General features: G+C 43.6%; 1 protein-coding gene across 1 annotated transcript in view; it reads left to right on the top strand.

Annotated features, from left to right (window-relative positions):
* The window catches only part of camk1da (calcium/calmodulin-dependent protein kinase 1Da), a 292,341-nt gene that overhangs the window by 207,368 nt on the left and 64,135 nt on the right, over positions 1 to 20,838 (top strand). The window contains exon 6 of the mRNA XM_073066564.1: positions 15,607 to 15,682. Coding sequence (XP_072922665.1) covers positions 15,607 to 15,682 — 76 coding nt within the window. The remainder of the gene's footprint in view (positions 1 to 15,606; positions 15,683 to 20,838) is intronic.

The raw sequence follows: 20,838 nt of genomic DNA on the forward strand, positions 1-20,838 counted from the left end.
TCCCCATATGGAAGGATGTCCTGGCATTGGAGAGGGTCCAGAGGAGGTTTATGAGAGTGATCCCAGGAACGACAGGGTTAACATTTAAGGAGCGTTTGATAGCTCTGGACCTGCACTCGTTGGGATTGAGAAGAATGAGGGGGGATCTCATTGAAACCTACTGGATATTGAATATAGAGTGGACGTGTAGAGGATGCTTCCAATTGTGGGAGAGTTTAGGATCTGAGGACACAGCCTCAGAATACAATACTCTTTAGAACAGAGATGGGGAGGAATTTCTTTAGCCAAAGGATGGTGCATCTGTGGAAATCATTTTCACAGATGGCTGTGGAGAATAGGTCATTGGGTATATTTAAAGTAGGAGTTGATCAGTTCTTGATTAGTAATGGCATCAAAGGTTACTAGGAAAAGGCAGGAGAATGGGGTTGAGTGGGAAAATAGCAGACTCGATGGGCTGAATGGCCTAATTCTGCTCCTATGTCTTACTGTCTTATGGTCTTAAAAGCCCTAACTCAACCAATCTTCATAAGGCATGCTCTCTAATCCAGACAGCCTCCTGGCAAATGTGCTCCGCTCCCTGTCTAAAGCTACCACATCCTTCCTATAATGAGGTGACCAGAACTGAACACAATACTCTAATATCATCTAACCAGAGCTTTATAGAGCTGCAATGTTACCTCGCATTACCTAGCTGTCTCAGAAAGAGGTAAAATCTCTCACGACGTTGTTTGGAGGGACAGAAGGCGAGTTCTGTCCGTAGTGCCTGACCATATTTGTCTTGGTTTGTGATGATAGTGATGATAGTTTGTCATCACTATCAACAAAGTAGATTATCTGGTCATTATTACTGTGTGTGAGAGTTTGCAGAGTACAGATTGGCTGCCAGACGTTTGGGCCAGGACCCCAGGACTTTCCACCTCTGCTTAAAAGTAGTAACCATGGCATATTCAGAATCAAAATCAGAACCAGGCTTATTTTCACTGACCTACAGAACTGTGCAAAATCACAAGCACATATACAGTATGTAACTCGACTTTTGCACAGTACTATAGTAATTCTATGTGTTGCACTGTACAGCTGCTGCAAAGAATAATCACGATACATGTGAGTGACGATGAACCTGATTCAGATATGGGTCTTTATTGTTGACTGAGAGTGGGGAAGGGGTAGGAAGAGGGGAATCATGGTTGGGAAAAGGGGAAGGGAGAGGGGAGGGAGCAGGAAGCACCAGAGAGACATTTTGTAATGATCAATAAACCAATTGTTTGGAATCATTTACCTTGCCTGGTATTCAGAGCTAGGAGTATCTGCACCCGCACCAGCCCTACCCTGCCCCAGTACTCCTTCTCTGCCACCTGTCCCACACCCTTCCCATGGCGCTCCACCCTTGCCACTCCCAACATCCTTCACTCCCGCCAGATTTACAATCTCCTCTTGTTATATATATGTGCCTAGACTTTTACCCAGGACTGTATGTTGTGAAATTTGTTGGTTTGTGGCAGCAGCACAGTGCAAGACATAAAAAAATTCCTCATTGCTCTATAAAAATAAATAAATAAACAGTGCAAATGGAAACAAAACAGTGAGATAGTATTCATGGGTTCATGGACCTTTCAGAAATCTGATGGCAGGAGGGAAGAAGCAGTTCCTAAAACATAGTGGGTCCTCAGGCTCCTGTACCTCCTCCCGGATGGTAATGATGAGAGGAAGGCCTGTCCTGGGTGACGGATTCTGCCTTTATGAGGCAATACCTTTTGAAGATGTCCTTGATGCTGGGGAGGCTGGTACCCATGACAGAGTTGATTGAGCTTACAACCCTCTGCTGCTTTTTCCCACCCTGTGTAGCAGCCCTGCCATATTGGACGGCAATGAGGTTTCTTAATGATGGAGCTGCCTGAGTCCACAGCTCTGTGCAGTTTTCTCCAATCCTGTGCATTGGCACCTCCAGACCAGGTGGTGATACAACCAGTCAAAGTACTCTCCACAGTACATCTGTAGAAAGCTGCAGGAGCCTCTGGCGACACAACAAATCTAATGAAGTATAGCTCCTGGCGTGCCTTCTTCATAATTGCATCAATATGTTGGGCCCAGGATAGATCTTCAGAGATGTTGGCAGCCAGGAACTTGAAGCTGCTCACTCTTACTGTTGACCCCTTGATGAGGATTGGTGCGTGTTCTTCTAACTTCCCCTTGCTGAAGTCCTTGGTCCTACCTGATATTACCCAACCACCAGGAGTCAACACGAGACTTTATTTTAGCATCTTATTTTGTAGGTAGCAAGTTCAATCAGATCACATACCTTCGTACCACATTGCAGAGTCAGCACGGACACGTCGATGCAATTGCAAAGAAGGTTGACATCAGCAGTATTTCATTAAGAGTTTGAATAGACGTGGTACACCCGCAAATTTCTGCAGATGTACCATGCAGAGTATTCTAAGTGGTTGCATTGCTGCCTTGTATGGAGAGGGGTCAATGCAGAGGATCGGAAGAAGTTGCAGAAAGTTGTAAACTCAGCCAGCTCCATCGTGGGCACTTGCCTCCCCAGCATCGAGGACATCTTCAAAAGGCTATTCCTCAAAAAGGCAGAGTCCATTATTAAGTGCCCCCATCACCCAGGACATGCCTTCTTCTCCCTATTACCACCATGGACGAGGAACAGGAGCATGAAGGCACACACTCAGTGTTTCAGGAACAGCTTCTTCTCCAGCCATCAGATTTCTGAATGGACCATGAACCCGTGAAGACTATGTCACTTTTTTTTGCTCTCTTACTGCACTACTTATTCAATTTATATATATATATTTCTTATTGCAATTCACAGTTATTGGTATTAGGTATTGCAATTTACTGCTGCCGCAGAACAACAAATTTCATGACATATGCCAGTGATATTAAAAGTGATTCTGATTTACCCTTTTGCACTCTGAGACAGGATGCCTGCCCACTGACCCTTGGTCGTCCTCTAACTAAATTGGCTGTTGGACCTCTGCGAATTGATTCGATCTTTATTTTTTCTTCTGTCTCTGTGGACGAAAACAGGATGTTTTTACAGAATATCATGCTTGTTTACAGACAGACAATGCGCCACGGGCCAGACATCATTAAGGATTCTGGACAATCCATTGATCTTTTATGCTGCTGCTCTTGAGAATGCATCCTGCAGTGTGTTAGAACATAAAACACAGAACAGTACAGCACGGTATTGACCCACAATATTGTGCTGACCTTTTACCCTACTTCAAGTTCAATCTAACCCTTCCTTCCCACACAGTCCTCTGTTTTCCTTTCATCCATGTGCGTGTCTAAGTGTTTCTTAAATGTCCCTAGTGTATCTGCCTCTACCAGCACCCCTTCTAGTGTGTTCCAGACAGCCACCACTCTCTGTGTATAAAACAGAGATATCTATAGCTATAGATAAGGATCGCTATGGTCCTTTTGGAGAGTTTTAAATTGAAGTAGGGCCAAATATGAGGGTATTAGGCAGGAACTAAGAAGCGTTAATTTGGGAACACCTTTTCTCTGGCAAGTCCACATCAGACATGTGGAGGGTGTTTGAAGATCAATTGCACAGAGTGCAGGAAAGGTGTGCTCCTGTTAGAAGGAAAGGCAGGGATGGAAAGATAAGAGAACCTTGGATGTCCAGAAAGGTGATGTATTTAGTCAAGGAGGAAAAGGAAAAATGTATAAAGCTTCAAAAGTTGGGATCAAACAGAGCACACGAGGAATATAAAGAAGCCAGAAAAGAACTAATGAAGGTAGTTAGGAAAGCCTGGAGGGGTCATAAAAAGTCCTTGGCGGGTAGGATTAAGGTGAATTCTAAGGCATTCTATACATACATTAAGAGCACGAGGATGACTAGGGAGAGGGTAGGACCACTCAAGGATCAAGGGGGAAGAGCTACTTGGATGTGGAGAGTGGGAGTGAGGGACTTAATGAGTACTTTGCTTCAGTATTTACCTTTACTCCGAAGAGAAAAGCTGTAGTTTGCTCAAAATTCCCTCATGAGTCGTGCTCTCTGATCCAGGCATTATTCTCCTCTGTTCCCTCTCTAAGGTTTCCACATCTTTCCTATAATGGCGACCAGAACTGAACACACATGACTGCTGGCCTTTGAATAACAGTAAAAGCAGGAAATGCAGAGTCATTTAAAAGAGGTCACACCTGTTTGGAGATTTTAACTTCCATCATCTTTGATTTTAGTTCTTGACTCTTGTAAGGCCTGAACTTACAGCCCAAGACAAGTCAAGCCAAGCTCATTATCATCTACACAAGTGCGGTGAGGTACAGGGATAATGAAAATCTTGCTGTGGTAGCATATCAGGCATATGTAGGCACAAACAACACACAAGACATAAATTATATATATGAGTTTTACAAGACAGCGAAGAAGAAGACTTGAAAATGAGACATCTGTTCTAACACATGAGAAAGGTTTTGTTTTACACAGAGGTGTGGGTACATGGAGCGTACTACCAGGGGTGGCGGTAGTGGCAGATACATCAGGGACATCTAGATAAGCAAATCGATGATGGATAAACAGAGGGCTGTGTGGGGAGGAAGGGTTATATTGATCTTAGAGTAGGTCAGAAGGTTGGCACAACACTGTGAGCCAAAGGGCCTGTACTGTGCTGTATTGTTCTTACACAGTCGGAGATAAGTCCATGGTAGTGCACAAGGTGGTTCATAATGGTCCATTGTTCAGGTAGGGTTAGGGATGAGCAGGTCAGTTTGGGAACCTGAAAGTTGTAAGCAAGTATTTTGAACCTGGCGGTGTGGAATTTCAGCCTTGTGTTTCCTGCTTGACCATAGCAGGGTGAAGCATCACAGCCAGGTCTAGGAACAGAAAAGACTACAGAACCTGGTTGACACAGCCCAGTCCATCACAGGCAAAACCCTCCCCACCACTGAGTACATTTACATGGAGTGTTGTCACAAGAAAGCAGCACCCATGATCAAAGATCACCACCCTCCGGGCCATGACCCCTTCTCATTGCTGCCTTTGGGCAGTTGAAGCTTTAGGTCCCACACCACTAGGTTCAGGAACACTCGTTACATTACAACTTCAGGCTCCTGAGCCAGCATGGACAACTTCAATCACTGCTTCTCTGAGCTGATTCTACAACCTACAGACTCACTTTCAAGGACTCTTTACAACTAATGTTCTCAGTATTATTTTCATTTGCATAGTCGGTCTTCTTTTACATATTGCTATTTGTCAGTCTTTGCCTGTTTATGTGTAGTTTTTCATAAATTGTATTGTATTTCTTTTTCCCCCATTATTGCCTGCAAAACACCAAATCCCAAGGTGGTATATGGTTGCATATAGGTATTATGATGATAAATTTGTTTGGAACTTTGAATTTGGACTTGAATGGTCAGGTTCCTTGATGATAGACACTTATTCTTGAAGCAGCGACTTCTGTAGATGCTGTCAAGTGAAAAAAACAGACTGTGCAAAACGAGACATGAGATCTTGTTCTCAAGTCTCTTTGGTGGGATTTGAACACACAACCTTTTGACCTGCTCATTGAGGCACCTCAGTGAGATGCTACTGGCTGCCTTAGGTAGGTTTAAACAGTCCTTTGGCAGTGTTTGGAAGAGCTGCTGGTGATCTCTGTGTGCTGCACCGGCCGAGATTTGTCCCTCCTGCCATATCACCAACTCAGATTGCCTGGGCATTATCGCTACTTGTGAGAGGGAGCTGTGCACAAATTGGCAACAGGCGAAGAAACTTTCCTTCATGGATGCACTTCAAACAAGGCACGAGAAGCATCATCATCCAGGACAATCAGAATCAGGTTTATTGGCACCGACTTACATGACACGAAATTTGTTGTTTTGCAGCAGCAGTACAGTGCAAAGACTTAAAATTACTCATCATCATCGTCATCATTACGTGCTGGGTCGTATGACGTATGCAATTATGGACACCATGATTATTCTTGGCAAATCTTTCTACAGAAGTGGTTTGCCATTGCCTTCTCCTGGGCAGTGTGTCTTTATGAGATAGGTGACCCCAGCCATTATCTGTACTCTTCAGAGATGTGGCGTCAGGGGTCACATAACCAGGACTTGTGATATGCACCAGATGCTCATGTGACCATCCACCACCTGCTCCCATGGCTTCACGTGACCCTGATTGGGGGGGTTTTAGCAGGTGCTACATCTTGTCCAGGGGTGACCTGCAGTCTAGCAGAAGGAAGGAGGGTTTTACACTCCCTTTGGTGGAGACCGAGCACCACCCTGCCACCCGAAAAAAAATTGCTGTTACTTACAAAATTAAATAAAGAATGCTAAAAAGCGTATAACAAAATACTGTGCATGGTTCAGCTCCAGACAGGAGAAGACTGGTTTCTTCTCTTCAGAGCAAAGAAAAGGGAAGAGAAGGTTTCGGAGAGGTGGAGGAGATCATGGCTGGTTTAGACAGAGGAGAAAGGAGGAAGTCATTTCCCACTGATGGACTCTTCATGTACCAGGGCGTACAGATTTAAAACCCAGCAATTGATACAAGGGAGATATAAGAAAATATTCTCTGCTTAAGAGAGAAGTCAGGATCTGCAACTCATTGACTGCATGAGGCATAGAAGTAGAATTAATCATGGATTTCAAAAGGATATTCGATGAACACAGGGAAAATAGTTTGCAAAATCTTGGGGGAAGAGATGGGAACATAGGGATTGCTATACTCCGGTGCCAGCGTAGAATAGATGGGCTAAATTGCCTCCTCCAATCCCTCGATTTCATAAAATAATGGAATGTTGGTGTAGCTCACAGTCCCAATTCATTGATGCAATTGTGAAGAAGGCACGCCAACAGCTCTACTTCATTAGAAGTTTGAGGAGATTAGGTATGTCACAAAAGACTTACAAATTTCTATAGATGTACGATGGACAGCATTTGACCTGGTTGCATCACCACCTGGATGGAAGCAGCAATGCACATGATCACGAGAGTCTGCAGAGGGTTGTAGACTTGGCCAACTCCATCGAGATACAAGCCTCCCCACCATTGAGGACATCTTCAAAAGGCAATGCCTCAAGAAGGCATCATCCATCATTAAAGACTCTCACCATCCAGGACATCTCGCCTTCCTGAAGAAGGGTCTCGGGCCGAAATGTCGACTGTTTATTCTTTTCCATAGATTGTGTCTGACCTGCTGAGTTCCTCCAGCATTTAGTGCATGTTGCCTTTGGATTCCCAGCATATACAGACTTCCTTGTGTTTGTCATCTCTTCTTCTCATTGTTACAATCCGGGAGGAGGTACAGGAGCCTGACGACCCTTTCTCAATGATTCAGAAGAGCATCTTTCCCACTACCATCAGAACAGTCAATGGACCCATGAACACCACCTCGCTATCCCTTTCTTTTAAACATTATTTATTTATTTTTGTGATTTGTAGTACTGCTGCACAAAATAACTAGTTTCATGTCGTATCAGTCCGGGATAAGAAATCTGATTCTGATTCTGTGTCTTCTGCCCTCTTCTCTGCTTGTTTTCCCCCTTGTCCACCTACAACATTGGGATTGCTTCCAAGGCAGTAATTCAAGCACCTCGAAGGAAGCTGACTACAATTATATTCTGTCACCATTTCAACAGAAGAGTAATATTTAGGGTTTTATTTGAAGAAATATTCATTGTGGCAATTGCAAGGGGGATTGAAAACAGGCTAAAGATCTGCAAATAATCACCGGGCTAACCCAAAGCAACTGTACAAAGTCTGACCTAATTTTTACTCTGTCGAGACTGGTTCCCCTATGATGGATGCAAACAATGCAAAGAATAGAAACAATATTCTTTCTCCTGATTTATCCTAATCTCCACGGAATTGCAGCTTGTTTAATGGCAACCACAGTAAGGCAGTTAACCCAAAGTAAGTCTTCAATCAAATTGGGATCATGTTCTGCGCATTTATTTAATGAGTACAGCTGAAAATGCCTCAGATAATATAATGGGGATTTTGAATTTCATCAGGAGAGCACATTGGAATTTATGGAGTCTGGCTCCCGATGTGATTCCTCTTAAAGATCACAGAAAGTCCTGCTTTCAACACAACTCTGCTTGTGAAGCAACAAGCCTAAGGACGATGTGAGAAATTACAGTGGAAAATTCCACCAGGTTACTGAGCTCCCCCAGCACTCAGTCCATCTGGTTGTGGACCTGTCTTGCCCCTGACATCAGGATCCACTAACCTCCGTGCAACACCAACCTTGCATAGAATCACAGAGCACTACTGTACAGAAACAGGCCCTTCGGCCCATCTAGTCCATGCCAAACTGTTATTTTGCCTGGTCCCCTCGACCTTACATCTGGACTATAGCCCTCCATGCCCCTCCTGTTGATGTACTTATCCAAGCTTATCTTAAATGTTGTAATTGAAACTGCACCCTCCACTTAGTTCCACAGTCACACCATCCTTTGAATGAAGAACTTCTCCCTTCAGGTTCCCCTTAAAGATTTCATCTTTCTCCCTGACCTATGACTGTTCTAGACTCACCCAACCTCAGTGGAAAAAGCCTGCTTACATTAGCCCTATCTACAATGCTCATAATTTTAGAACATAGAACTTGGAACACTACAGCCCAGTATAAGCCCTTTGACAAACAATGTTGTTCCAACCTTATGACCTACTCTAAGATCAACTTAACTCTTCCCTCCTACATATTTTCTTTCATCCATGTGCCTATCTAAAAGTTTCCTAAATGCCCTTAATGGATTTGCCTCTACTACCACCCCTGGTAGGGCGTTCCATGCATCCTCCACTCTCTTTGTAAAAAAACTATCTCTGACGTCCCTCCCCATACTTTCCTCCAATCACCTTAAAATTATGCCACCTGATATTAACCATTTCCACCCTGGGAAAAAGTCCCTGGCTATCCAGTCGATCTGCCGGACTGAATCAGCCTCTTATCATCTTGTACAGCGCCATCAAACCTCTGCTCATTCACTTATGCTCTGATACGTCACGCCACAAATGCACCCTCTGCCTGATCCATGTGGCTGAAACAGCAAACAAACCACGGTGCGCTTGATGATCGTTATTAACCCTTCTGGCTGCTTGAGCTTGAGATTCTCTGCCTGGTTTTTATCAATCTTGCACCCCATAAATCCTGAGCATGGATGTGATATTGTGTCAACGGGTTGGTTTGAGCTGAGCTGCTGCCAAAGGCAGATGTTAGTCTAGCCGGAGTACTGAAAGCAGAGTTGATGTTGCCTGTGACTAAAGGAACCTCAATGTGTCACGGAGCTCAGATGTTTGAATTATCTACCAATGCTTTCCACAGGCAACATTGCCACATACTGTAGAACACAGAACAGTGCAGTATAGGAAACAGCCCTTCAGCTCACAATGTTGTCCCAAACCAATTAAATTAGTAATCAAATGGCTAATTAAACTGATCTCTGCTACCTACACAACGCCCACATCCTTCCATTTTCCTCACATTCAGTGACTATCTAAACATCTTTTGAAAGTCTCTAGTGTATCAGCCTCTACCACCGCCCCCGGCAGTGCATTCCAGGCGACCACCACTCAAGTACAAAAACTTACACCTCACATCTCCTTTCAAATTACCCCCTCTCATTTAAATGCATGCCCTCTGGTATTAGGCATTACAATCTTTCAATAAAGATTATTGCCTATCTCTTTATGCCTCTCTACATTTTATAAGCCTGTATCAGATCTCTCCTCAGCCTCCTCCACTCCAGAGAAAACAGCCCCAGTTTGTTCAGCCTCTAATCCAGGCAACATGCTGGTAAACCCCTTGTGCACCCTCTCCAAAGCCTCGACATCCTTCCTATAATAGGCCCATCAAAACTGTATGCAGTCCTTCTCTTAGGGTTTTATACATCATCGATCCTCCTGTATCAGAGCCAAGGTGGACAGCAGTTTCTCTGGCACTGTCTCAGAGCCCCTCCTCAGCCCGTGCTCCAACATTTCCCTTGAGAACTGGGAACATGGTTAGCATGGAAAAGCATGTGATAATGATTTCTGTTCCAGCAGAAATAGTACAATTGTCAAACTAAATGCAGATGATCAAAACAATTGTCAATGCCAATACATTTTCATCAAACCCAATGGCTCTGTCCATCAGAAATATCAATAGCATTTAGAGAATGTTAGAAATCAAAGTACTGCAGATTCTGAAAATCTGAAATGCAGCTGAGAACCACGCTTAGGTCATCAACTGCAAACATCAACTCTGTTTCTCTCCCCCGTAGATGCTTCCCGATCTGCTGAGAGTTTCTGTTTTGTTCTCTTTGAAGTTTTGAATAGGCTCAGTACAAGGTGATCTTCAATATGGAAACCAGAAAAAAAACCTGCAGATGCCAGAAACTGGAAATAAATTGTGGGAGACACTCAGCAGGCCAGGCAGCATCTGCAGGTGGAGAGACAAAGTTAATGTTTCATGTCGGAGACCCTTCATCAGCATAGATCTCCATACATTCCAAAGTCAAAGATGAGTTTATTGCCATATGTACAAGTAGGTACATAAAAGATTAGTTTTATTTGCCACATGCACCTCAAAACATCAAAGCATACCATACCATGAAATGCATCATTTGTGTCATTGTTTGTGTTGTGTAAGGGTCAGCCCATAGCGGTCACTGTTCTTCCAATGCCGATATAGCATGCCAGGGCTTTCTAACCCTAACCTGTGCGTCTTTTGAGATGTAGGAGGAAGCTAGAGCCCCTTGAGAAAACCCATGTGGTGACAGGGAGAATATACAAAATTTTTACAGTTAGTAATGGGAATTGAACCCCGATCTTACGATCCCTGGCTCTGTAACAGCGTTACCCTACCATGCTGCCCCATGTACCTGTTCATGTACAGGTACAATGAGTAACTTACCTGCAGCAGCACCACAGGCACAGAGCATGAGAGACTGACAAGCACAAGAAAATAAAAACTAAACATAAATTTTTAACATTATACGATAAAAAAAGCGCAGGTCAAACTGGTCAAAGTGATCATAGTATTGACCTTCACCTTTGACCTATTGGCTAGAATGTGATATGATATCCCTTGCCTGTTATTTTAGTTGGTCCTCTTTATAAATGAGACATTTTGAATCTTGGGCGTTGAGATTCTCTCTCGGCCAGGTGACCTGCCTGCTTCTTGAAGTAGATCCAATCACCTGCTAATATTAACAACAAAGCTGGCATCCAGAGACGAGGTTAAAAGCCTTTCATGCAGACACAAAACTCTGCAGCACAATAGAAGTGAGCATAATGCTAGAATAGTGTCAGCGACCCGGGTTCAATTCCACCGTTGTTTCCGTGCTGACTCAATCCTATCAGAGTTCTTCCACTTTTCATACAGCCTACCTATCTGCTTTCAGAACACAGGCCTGCCTTCACAATCTTTGAGTTATATCAAGCTCCCTTTCTTTGTAACAGGATTGGGTCAGGTCTGTGGGCTGGCTTACTCTCTTGACTTTGACGCTGTAGTTTGTCGCTTCAATACAAGTTCCAGGACTTAACTGTGCCTCGATGCCTTGCTGCCGAAGGTTCTGCTGGGATGTTGAGGACCCATTCAATGTAAAAGACCTCTTGCAAGGGGAACATTAATTGACAATTCTTTTATCATTGTTACATGTACTGAGGTACAGTGAAAAACTCTGTTTTGCATGCCATCCATACCGATCATTTTGTTACAACAGTGCATTGAATTCATAAAAGGGAAAACGATAACAGAATGCAGAATTGAGTGTCATAGTTAGAGAGAAAATGCAGTGCAGGCAGACCATAAGTTGCCAGGGCCACATCAAGGTAGATTAAGAGATCAAAGGTTCATCTTGATTGTAGATCTTTGAGAGTCTTGAAACAGTTGGATAGAAGTTGCCCTTGAACTTGGTGGTGCTTTTCAAGCTTTTGCATTCACCGCCCAGTGGGGTGGGGGGGAAGCAGAGAATGTCCAGGGTTGGGGGTGGGTGGGGTCTTTGATTATGTTGGCTGTTTTACTGAGGCAGTGAGGGGAGGCTGAATTCCATGATGTGCAGAGCTGTGACCACAACTCTCTGCAGTTCCTTGGGGCCTGGGTGGGATTTTGGGTTTAGCATGGTTGGCAAAGGCCAATATCTGTGCTAAATGGAATTACCTGACGACCATATTGCTGTTTGTAGGAGTGTGCTGTGCACACAAGACCTGCCATTACACCACATTACAATCCTATCCGGACTTTCGAAGGACTTCATTGGTAATAAAGTATATTACAAGCCTCTGAAATATGCTAAGGTCCCTTTTAGCTCAGCATGCTCAAAGAATTTGATATTTGTGTCTGCCTGAGATATGACGTCATGGTGGATGTGTGTAAGACTGCATCTCAGCTGTGCCTTTACTGGAATGATGCTTAAGTTAATGTTACAATTATTGCTGTACCATATAATGCATTCTGAATAGTTATAGAATAAAGACCCCTAGGAGGTTTTCAGTTTTGGTTGAATAAAGGCTTCTCTTCCACAGTGTTTCCAACATGACTATTCCCATATGAAACGTGAAAACTACCCGGTGCTGTTAAATTCTCTTAGAAGCTCGGCTACATTGATACTCTACTCTATGAAGTGTATTGCATGTATTTCCAATGGCAGGTGTGGCTCTATATGGAGGACATCTGGAGATTTCACAAGAACCCCTAAACCCTGGAATGTTCACACACATAGTTGCTTAGTAACAGGAAATGAAACAGGAAGCGGGGAAGAGGACAAGAAGTTTGAGAAGTAACCAGTCCTGTTCCTGAATAAATGTTGCACATGGTTTCCCTACATTAGTCTATCTCAATCCTTACCACTCCCCTGTTGAATATCTCCATCCTTAGCACCCAAGATATACTGAAGACAGAAGAGTACAGCACAGTACAGGCCCTTTTGCCCACAATATGGTGCCAACCTTTTAACCTGCTCCAGGATCAATGTAAACTTCCCCTTCCACATAGCCCTCCATATTTTTCTTTCATCCATCCACGTGCCTATCTAAGATTCTCCAAAATGTTCGTAATGTGTCTGCCTTTACCACCATCTCCGGCAACATGATCCATGCACCCAACACTCTGTGTGTAAAAACCGACCTGTGACATCTCCCCTATACTTTCCTCCGATCACCTTAAAACTATGACCCTTTGGATTAGTCATTTCCACCCTGGGAAAAATCTCTGGATGTGCACTCGATCTATCCCTCTTACCATCTTGTACATCTCTATCAAGTCACCCCTCATCCTTCTTTGTTCCAAAGAGAAAAGCCCTGGCTCACTCAACCTATCTTCACAAGACATTCTCCCTAATTCAGGCAGCATCCTGGTAAATCTTCTCTGTACCTGATCTAAAGTTTCCACATGCTTCCTATAGTGAGGCAACCAGAACTGAATGCAATGCTCCAAAGGTGGTCTAACCAGAGTTTATAGAGCTGCAACATTCCATCGTGGCTCTTGAATTCAATATCCAGGCTAATGAAGTCAAAGGTGATTAACTGGCCTTCTTAACCATCATATCAACTTGTACAGCAGCTTTGAGGAATCTATGGACATAGAACCCAAGATCCCTCTGTTCCTCCACATTGCTAAGAATCCGGTTGTTTACCATGTTCTGCTTTCAAAAGCAACCTTCCAAAGTTTTATCACCTCAAAAATTTCCAGATTGAACCCATCTGCCTCTTCTCAGCCCAGCTCCGCACCCTATCAATGTCCTGTTGTACCTACGTCAACCCTCCACACTATCCACGGCACCATCTGCAGACTCACTAACCCACCCTTCCACTTCCTCATCCAAGTCACGTATAACAATCACAAAGAACAGGAGTCCCAGAACCGATCCCTGTGGAACACCACTGGTCACCAACCTCCAGGCAGAATATGCTCCATCTGTAACCACCCTCTGCCTTCTGTGGGCAAGCCAATTCTGAATACACTAAACCAAGTTTCCCTGGATCTGATGACTCCTGATTTTCTGAAGGAGCCTACCATGGGGAACCTTGTCAATCACTTTACTACCTTACTAAAATCCATGGACACCACATCCACTGCTCAACTGTACCTATGTGATGTGTCCTCCATTGGGGGTGGGGCTTGTGTAGGCAAGGGGTCGAATGTGGGAGGAAGGGAGGTGGTAATACGGGAATGAAGTAATTGGGATTAATGTAGGACTGGTGTAAATCAAAGTTCAAAGAAAATTTATTATCAAAATATGTACATATCAAAGTCAAAGTAAATTTGTTATCGAAGTACGCATACAACCCTGAGATTCATTTTCTTGAGGCATTCACAGAAAATACAAAGAAACAGGGTAGGATCAATGTAAAACTGCACACAAGACAGGTACAAACCAAGTGCACAAGACAACAAATTGTGCAAATACAAAAAGAAAACCCAAAAATAGTAATAATTATCAATAAGCAACAAATATTGAGAACATGAGATTAAGAGTCCTTGAAAGGGAGTCCATAGGTCGTGGGAACAGTTCGGTGTTGAGCTGAGTGAAGTTATCCCCTCTGATGACTGAGGTGTAATAACTGTTCCTGAACCTGGTGGTGTGAGTCCTGAGGCTCCTGTACCTTCGTCCTGATGGCAGCAGTGAGAAGAGAGCGTGCCCTGGATGGTGAGGGTCATTGATGATGGAAGCTACTTGCCTGAAAAGGAGTTCAGTGTAGATGTGCTCAACGACGGGGAGGGCTTTACCCATGACGGACTGGGCCGCTGCCAAATACTACCTCGAGATTAATTCTCTTGCAGGCCTTCACAGGGAGAAAAGAAATGAAATAGAATGTCATGAAAAACTATAGACAGTATGAAAAGACAAAGACTGACAAATAGCAATGTACAAAAGAAGACAAATTGTAAATAAAAGTAATACTGAGAACATAAGTCACAAAGCGTCCTTGAAAGTGAGTTAGTAGGTTGGAGAATCAATTTAGTGTTTAGATGAGTGCAGTTATCTATTCCAGTTCAGGAGTCTGATGTTTGTAGGGTAATAACAGGCCCTGAACCTGGTGGTGATGTTGAAGGTGGGTCGAAAGGCCTGTTTTTGTCTTTTGAACTATGATTCTAAATGCCTTACTTTTTAGAGTCCTGACCAATCTCATGGGGAAGCAGATATGCACTGAAGAGAGCCATATTTTACTACACTATAAAATATCTCTGCATTTTAGCATCACTGTTGTCTTTGTGCATTGAGAATCCCTTGAGATTAAAAGCATAAAGTGAATATTCAGTGATTTACAACTGTACCGACCATTAGTGGTTTGAGTAACAGAACAGTCTTAGAACAGCAGAAGAGATGGATGGGGGGTTTGACTTTAATTTTTAAGAGAAGTTTAGATAAGTACATGGGTGGAAGGATTGTGGAGGGCTATGGTCCCAGGTGTGGGTCAATGGGACTAGGCAGAATAATAGTTCAGCATGCACTAGATGGGCCAAAGGGCATGTTTCTGTAGTGCCCTATGACACTATATAACACCAGTAACACTTGTAAATGGAGACAAATGTTATATTTTAGCTGATGTTCACCTCTGAAACTCCACTAACTTGAAAGTCTTTACTGAGGCATGCCAACCACTGAACCTCTGCCTTTTCCGACACCCTTTACTATCAACCCTGCTTCTTCTCTTTCACAGCTCCAGAAGTTCTTGCCCAGAAACCCTACAGCAAAGCGGTCGACTGTTGGTCTATCGGAGTCATCGCTTACATTCTGTGAGTATGCCTTCTGCTCCAGTGATTCAGTGGAAATGGGCTCAGGGCGCAGCCAGTCCACTTAATTACAAACGTTCGAACTGCCGGGGGGAGTAGGTAAATCGGTGCTCTTAACCTGCTGCACTTGTCAATAAGATTTGTGACTAAACTCCAATTCTACCAACACTAAGCTTTTTCATTTGTTTTTATAAATGTGTCTACTTCCCTATCAGAAAGAGTCATAGAACATAGATCAGTAAAGCATAGCACAGGCCCTTCGTGCCACAACGTTGTGCTGACCTGTTAACCTACCCTAAAGTCAATCTAACCCTTCCCTCGTGCAGAGTCGTCCATTTTTCTTTCATTCATGTGTTGGATTGCCCGGTAAGAAGGCAATGCTTTGATCGCAGTAGCTTCTATGGGGTTGACCAAAGGTGCTATTGTCCTTTTTAAGTGTATTCTTTATGTTCATAAGACCTTGCTGGACATTGAGAACTTCAAGTTTGGCAGGTCTTCCGCATTAGCGAGTCGCTCGTTGGCGGAGAAACTGAAGGAGCTGGACTTGGTGCTGATCGTGCCGCTACCTGTGTCAGATAGGTGTCCGAGGTGTTGGTGTGCGAAGGTGTGCAGTCTAACATCTTAGTTTCTTTTTTTTTGTCATCTCAAAACTCTGTTGGACATAGTTAATGCCGAATCCTACAAGTTTGATTCATTGACTTATAGGCAGACGGCAGGGACAGACCCCTGGGTAGCTGCATGGCTCCGGTCATAGCAAGGGCTAGACCTCAGGCTGCTCTGTCACCTGTTTACAGTTGCCCAGGGGGGAGGCATTGGAGTCGGTGTGCTCCACTGTAGGCGGTGTGGCGCGGTGTCCAAGCTGGGGTCTGTGCTGCCCTCTAGTGTTCACTCAGCAAAAGGCAGACTGTATTGTGGTCAACTGCAGATTTCTGCAAAATTCATGGACTCAGGGTCATGGACTATATATTTTTGTGTCTGTATTTTACTGATGTCTTGTACATTCCTGCTGTCTTTTATGTGCCTTGTGCTGTGTGTGGCTGTTGGTACCGTGTTCTGCATCTTGGCCCTGGATTATTGTTGTGTTGTTTGGCTGATTTTACAGATGTATGGTTGAATGACAATTAAACTTGAACTTGATCTTGGAGTAGGCTAAAAGGGCAGCAAATCATTGTTAGCTGAAGGGCCTGTACTGTACTGTTCAATGTTGTAATTTGTGCCCTCAGTATTCCATATATCTACCTGGGAAAAAGGATTTTAATTAATGCCAACGTAACAAGCACACAGAACATAAATCACACATAATTTACACATAAGTTAAACCAGACTGGAGAAGAATACTGTGCAAAACAAGGTGTTCGTGCACATGTTATGCGTAGTCAATATAAAATACTGGTTTGAAAGAGACTGGCATGGATATTGATCCAATTAGCCCAGTAGTTCCCAAACCTCTTTGGGTTACTGCCCCCTTGGCTCCCAGACTACATCCCCAGCGCCCCACTCTCTCTTTCCAACCACTGCATAAAAACTATAAGGATCGTGATTTACGATGCACAGTGAAAGAAAATTGGAACTGCAAATTCAAAGCAGAGACGCAATTGGAAAAAAAAATTGAAATCTATTTGAAGCTACAGGTAAAATTATTTCTTTATTTTAATTACAGTAAAAAGTATTTTCATTAACGATCTTAGATCATGCATTTGTAGTCCAACTATTGACTACTTCATTGCTTTTTCACCTTTCAATGAGTCGGATGGGCTTGATGCAGTGATATCAGTTTCTCAGCATCAGGCTGAACGTCACTCAGGAGTCTCAGATCCCCACACTCAGTAATTTGCAGTCTGTTTCATTGCTTTGAAAGAAGTTGGATGACTGCTCTGAAACTCTGCCCCACTAAGTATGATCAAAGCACACAAAATGCTCTCAGCAGGCCAGGCAGCATCTTACGGAAATGAGTATGCTTTTAGAAAGGCAATGGAGAACATCTTGACCTTTTTTCCACAATGCAAGATAGAGCTTGGAGATTTCTTTCTGCAACCAAAAGTCTTAATATGCCAAATACAGAAGTCTCACATTGCTTTTCGACAACTATAACACTTTTTGAGCAAGGTCTGTGAGAACAGTGGCCTAGCAAGAGATGAAGTGATTATATGATCATTGTAATCAACTATGAGGCATTGAGGATCAAATGCTTATAATAGGTAATTAGTTCCTTAAATTAAGCCTGTAATCCCTCAACTGGCGCCCCTCACCACCCCATTTATCTTTTTCGCCCTGTTGCCCCTAGGGAGAAACAATATTGCACCCTTTGGGAACCACTGATTGAGCCCATGGTAGGTCTGAAGGTCACACATACCTTGAACTTGCATTACCAATGACATTCCCTGTGAAACACTGTGCTAATGCAATCCTCCCACCCTTCTGGTCCTTTGTGCATGTGAGAGTTCAGTAGAGTGGACTCTCACCTCTGACTTAGAAAGTTAGGGTTTCAAGTCACATCCCAGAGCACTGAACACTGAAGAAAGTAATTGGTCAATATTCCATTGTGTTTATGGAGAAAGTTTGCTGTGGGAATGGGATGCCAGGATTTGGCTAGCACAGTAGTGTAGAGGTCAGTATGACGTTATGATTGCGCCAGAAACCTATGTTCAATTTCCACTGCTGTCTGTAAGCATTCTCCTGATGACCATGTGGGTTTCCTGTGGGTACTCTGGTGTCCTCCCACGTTCCAAAGACAAAGGTGTTAGTAGGTTAATTGGTCACATGGGTCTAATTGGCTTGTTGGGCTGGAAGGGCCTGGAACCATGTTGTATGTCGAAATTAAAAAAAATAATTAAAAATATTGTTCAGAAGAAGAGTAGGGAAATTATCCCTCTGTATCTTGTCCGACTTTACCCCTCAGGCAGATTATCTGCCATTATCACTGGTTTGTGCCAATGTGTTTCTTATGTTACAATGGTGGTTCTACTTCAAAAGAACTCTCACAGTTGTAAAGGTCTATGGGACGTTTTATAAAATCAGCCTTTACTTATTGCTTTGCCTTTGAACTCCTGAATAGCAGCTGTCTTTCCCAAGTACCTTGAGAATAGCTGTCATGAGTATCTCATCCAAATTCAAATTCAGATTTGCGTATCACATGTACGGTGAAAAATATGTGTCGTTTGTGTGGACAAGCAACACGCCCGAGGATGTGCTGGGGGAGGGGGGACAGCCCGCAAATGTCACCACGCATTCTGGAGCCAGAAGCTTGCCCACCACGCTTGGCAGAACATCAAGCACAATAAAATAGAGCACATTCAAGCAACAGTAGCAAAACAAGCCCGTTCCTCTGTAACCTCCCACCCACCCAGACACTGTCTATAAGTGCATTGAACTTACAATGTATACATAGTAAAGAGGAATGTATTAAATATCAGCTTTATTTGTCACATGCACATTGAAATATTGAAGCATACAGTGAGAAGCAACAACTCAAATCAGCAAGGATTGTGCTGGGGGCAGCCCACAAGTGTCACCACACTTCCTGCACCAATATAGCATGCCTACAAATTACTAACCCTCACCATAATTTAGATGAAGGCATTGAGAATAACATCAGCAAGTTTGCTGATGATACTAAGCTGGGTGGCAGTGTGACATGTGACGAGGATGTTAGGAGAATTCAGGGTGACTTGGATAGGCTGGGTGAGTGGGCAGATACTTGGCAGATGACGTTTAATGTGAATAAATGTGAGGTTATCCACTTTGGGAGTAAGAACCAGAAGGCAGATTATTATCTGAACGGTGTAAAGTTAGGTAAGGGAGAAATACAAAGAGATCTAGGAGTCCTTGTTCATCAGTCACTGAAGGTGAATGAGCAAGTGCAGCAGGCAATGAAGAAGGCTAATGGAATGTTGGCCTTTATTACAAAGGGAATTGAGTACAAGAGCATGGAAATCCTCTTGCATTTGTACAGGGCACTGGTGAGGCCACATCTGGAGTATTGTGTACAGTTTTGGTCTCCAGGGTTAAGGAAGGACATCCTGGCTGTAGAGGAAGTGCAACGTAGATTCACAAGGTTAATTCCTGGGATGTCAGGACTATCTTACTCAGAGAGGTTAGAGAGACTGGGCTTGTACACGCTGGAATTAAGGAGATTGAGAGGGGATCTGATTGAAACATATAAGATTATTAAGGGATTGGACAAGATAGAGGCAGGAAATATGTTCCAGATGCTGGGAGTGTCCAGTACCAGAGGGCATGGTTTGAGAATAAGGGGTAGGTCATTTAGGACAGAGTTAAGGAAAAACTTCTTCTCCCAGAGAGTTGTGGGGGTCTGGAATGCACTGCCTCGGAAGGCAGTGGAGGCCAATTCTCTGGATGCTTTCAAGAAGGAGCTAGATAGGTATCTTATGGATAGGGAAATCAAGGGATATGGGGACAAGGCAGGAACCGGGTATTGATAGATGATCAGCCATGATCTCAAAATGGCGGTGCAGGCTCGAAGGGCCGAATGGTCTACTTCTGCACCTATTGTCTATTGTCATAACCATATACCTTTGGACTGTGGGAGGAAACCAGAGCACCCGGAGGAAACCCACGCAGTCACGAGGAAAAAGTACTAACTCCTGACAGATAACGGCGGGAATCGAACCCTGATCAGTGATCACTGGCACCGTAAAGCAATTGTGTTAACTGCTACTTGATCGTATTGACCGCGGTAGGTGGATAGAATGGCCCTGAATCTACTGGAATGAAACCAGTCTCCCAGCATATTGCAGATATACTTTCAAGATTCAAGATTCTAGATTGCTTAATGTCATTTCCACTACGAAAGTGCAAAGGGGAATGAAATAATTGCTCCTCTGGATACAGCGCAGCACAAATAAACACAATAAGAACATAATGATAATAAAACACATTAAATAGAGATACATAAGATAGCTTATAGACAGTCCATTGATTGATTTATGTCTATAAGCTGACATTAGGCACAGGAGTGTCTGTACACAAGTTGACTGACAGGAAATGATAAAGTCCTAGTGGTTGGGTGGTTGGGGGTGTGGAGGGGTGGGTTAGTGGGTGGAGGTAATGATCAGCCTTACTGCTTGTGAAAGTAACTTCTGTTGAGTCTGGTGGTCCTAGCATGGATGCTATGTAGCCACCACACTGATGGGAGTGGA

This window comes from Hemitrygon akajei, chromosome 14, assembly GCF_048418815.1.
Source record: "Hemitrygon akajei chromosome 14, sHemAka1.3, whole genome shotgun sequence".
NCBI lineage: Eukaryota > Metazoa > Chordata > Chondrichthyes > Myliobatiformes > Dasyatidae > Hemitrygon > Hemitrygon akajei.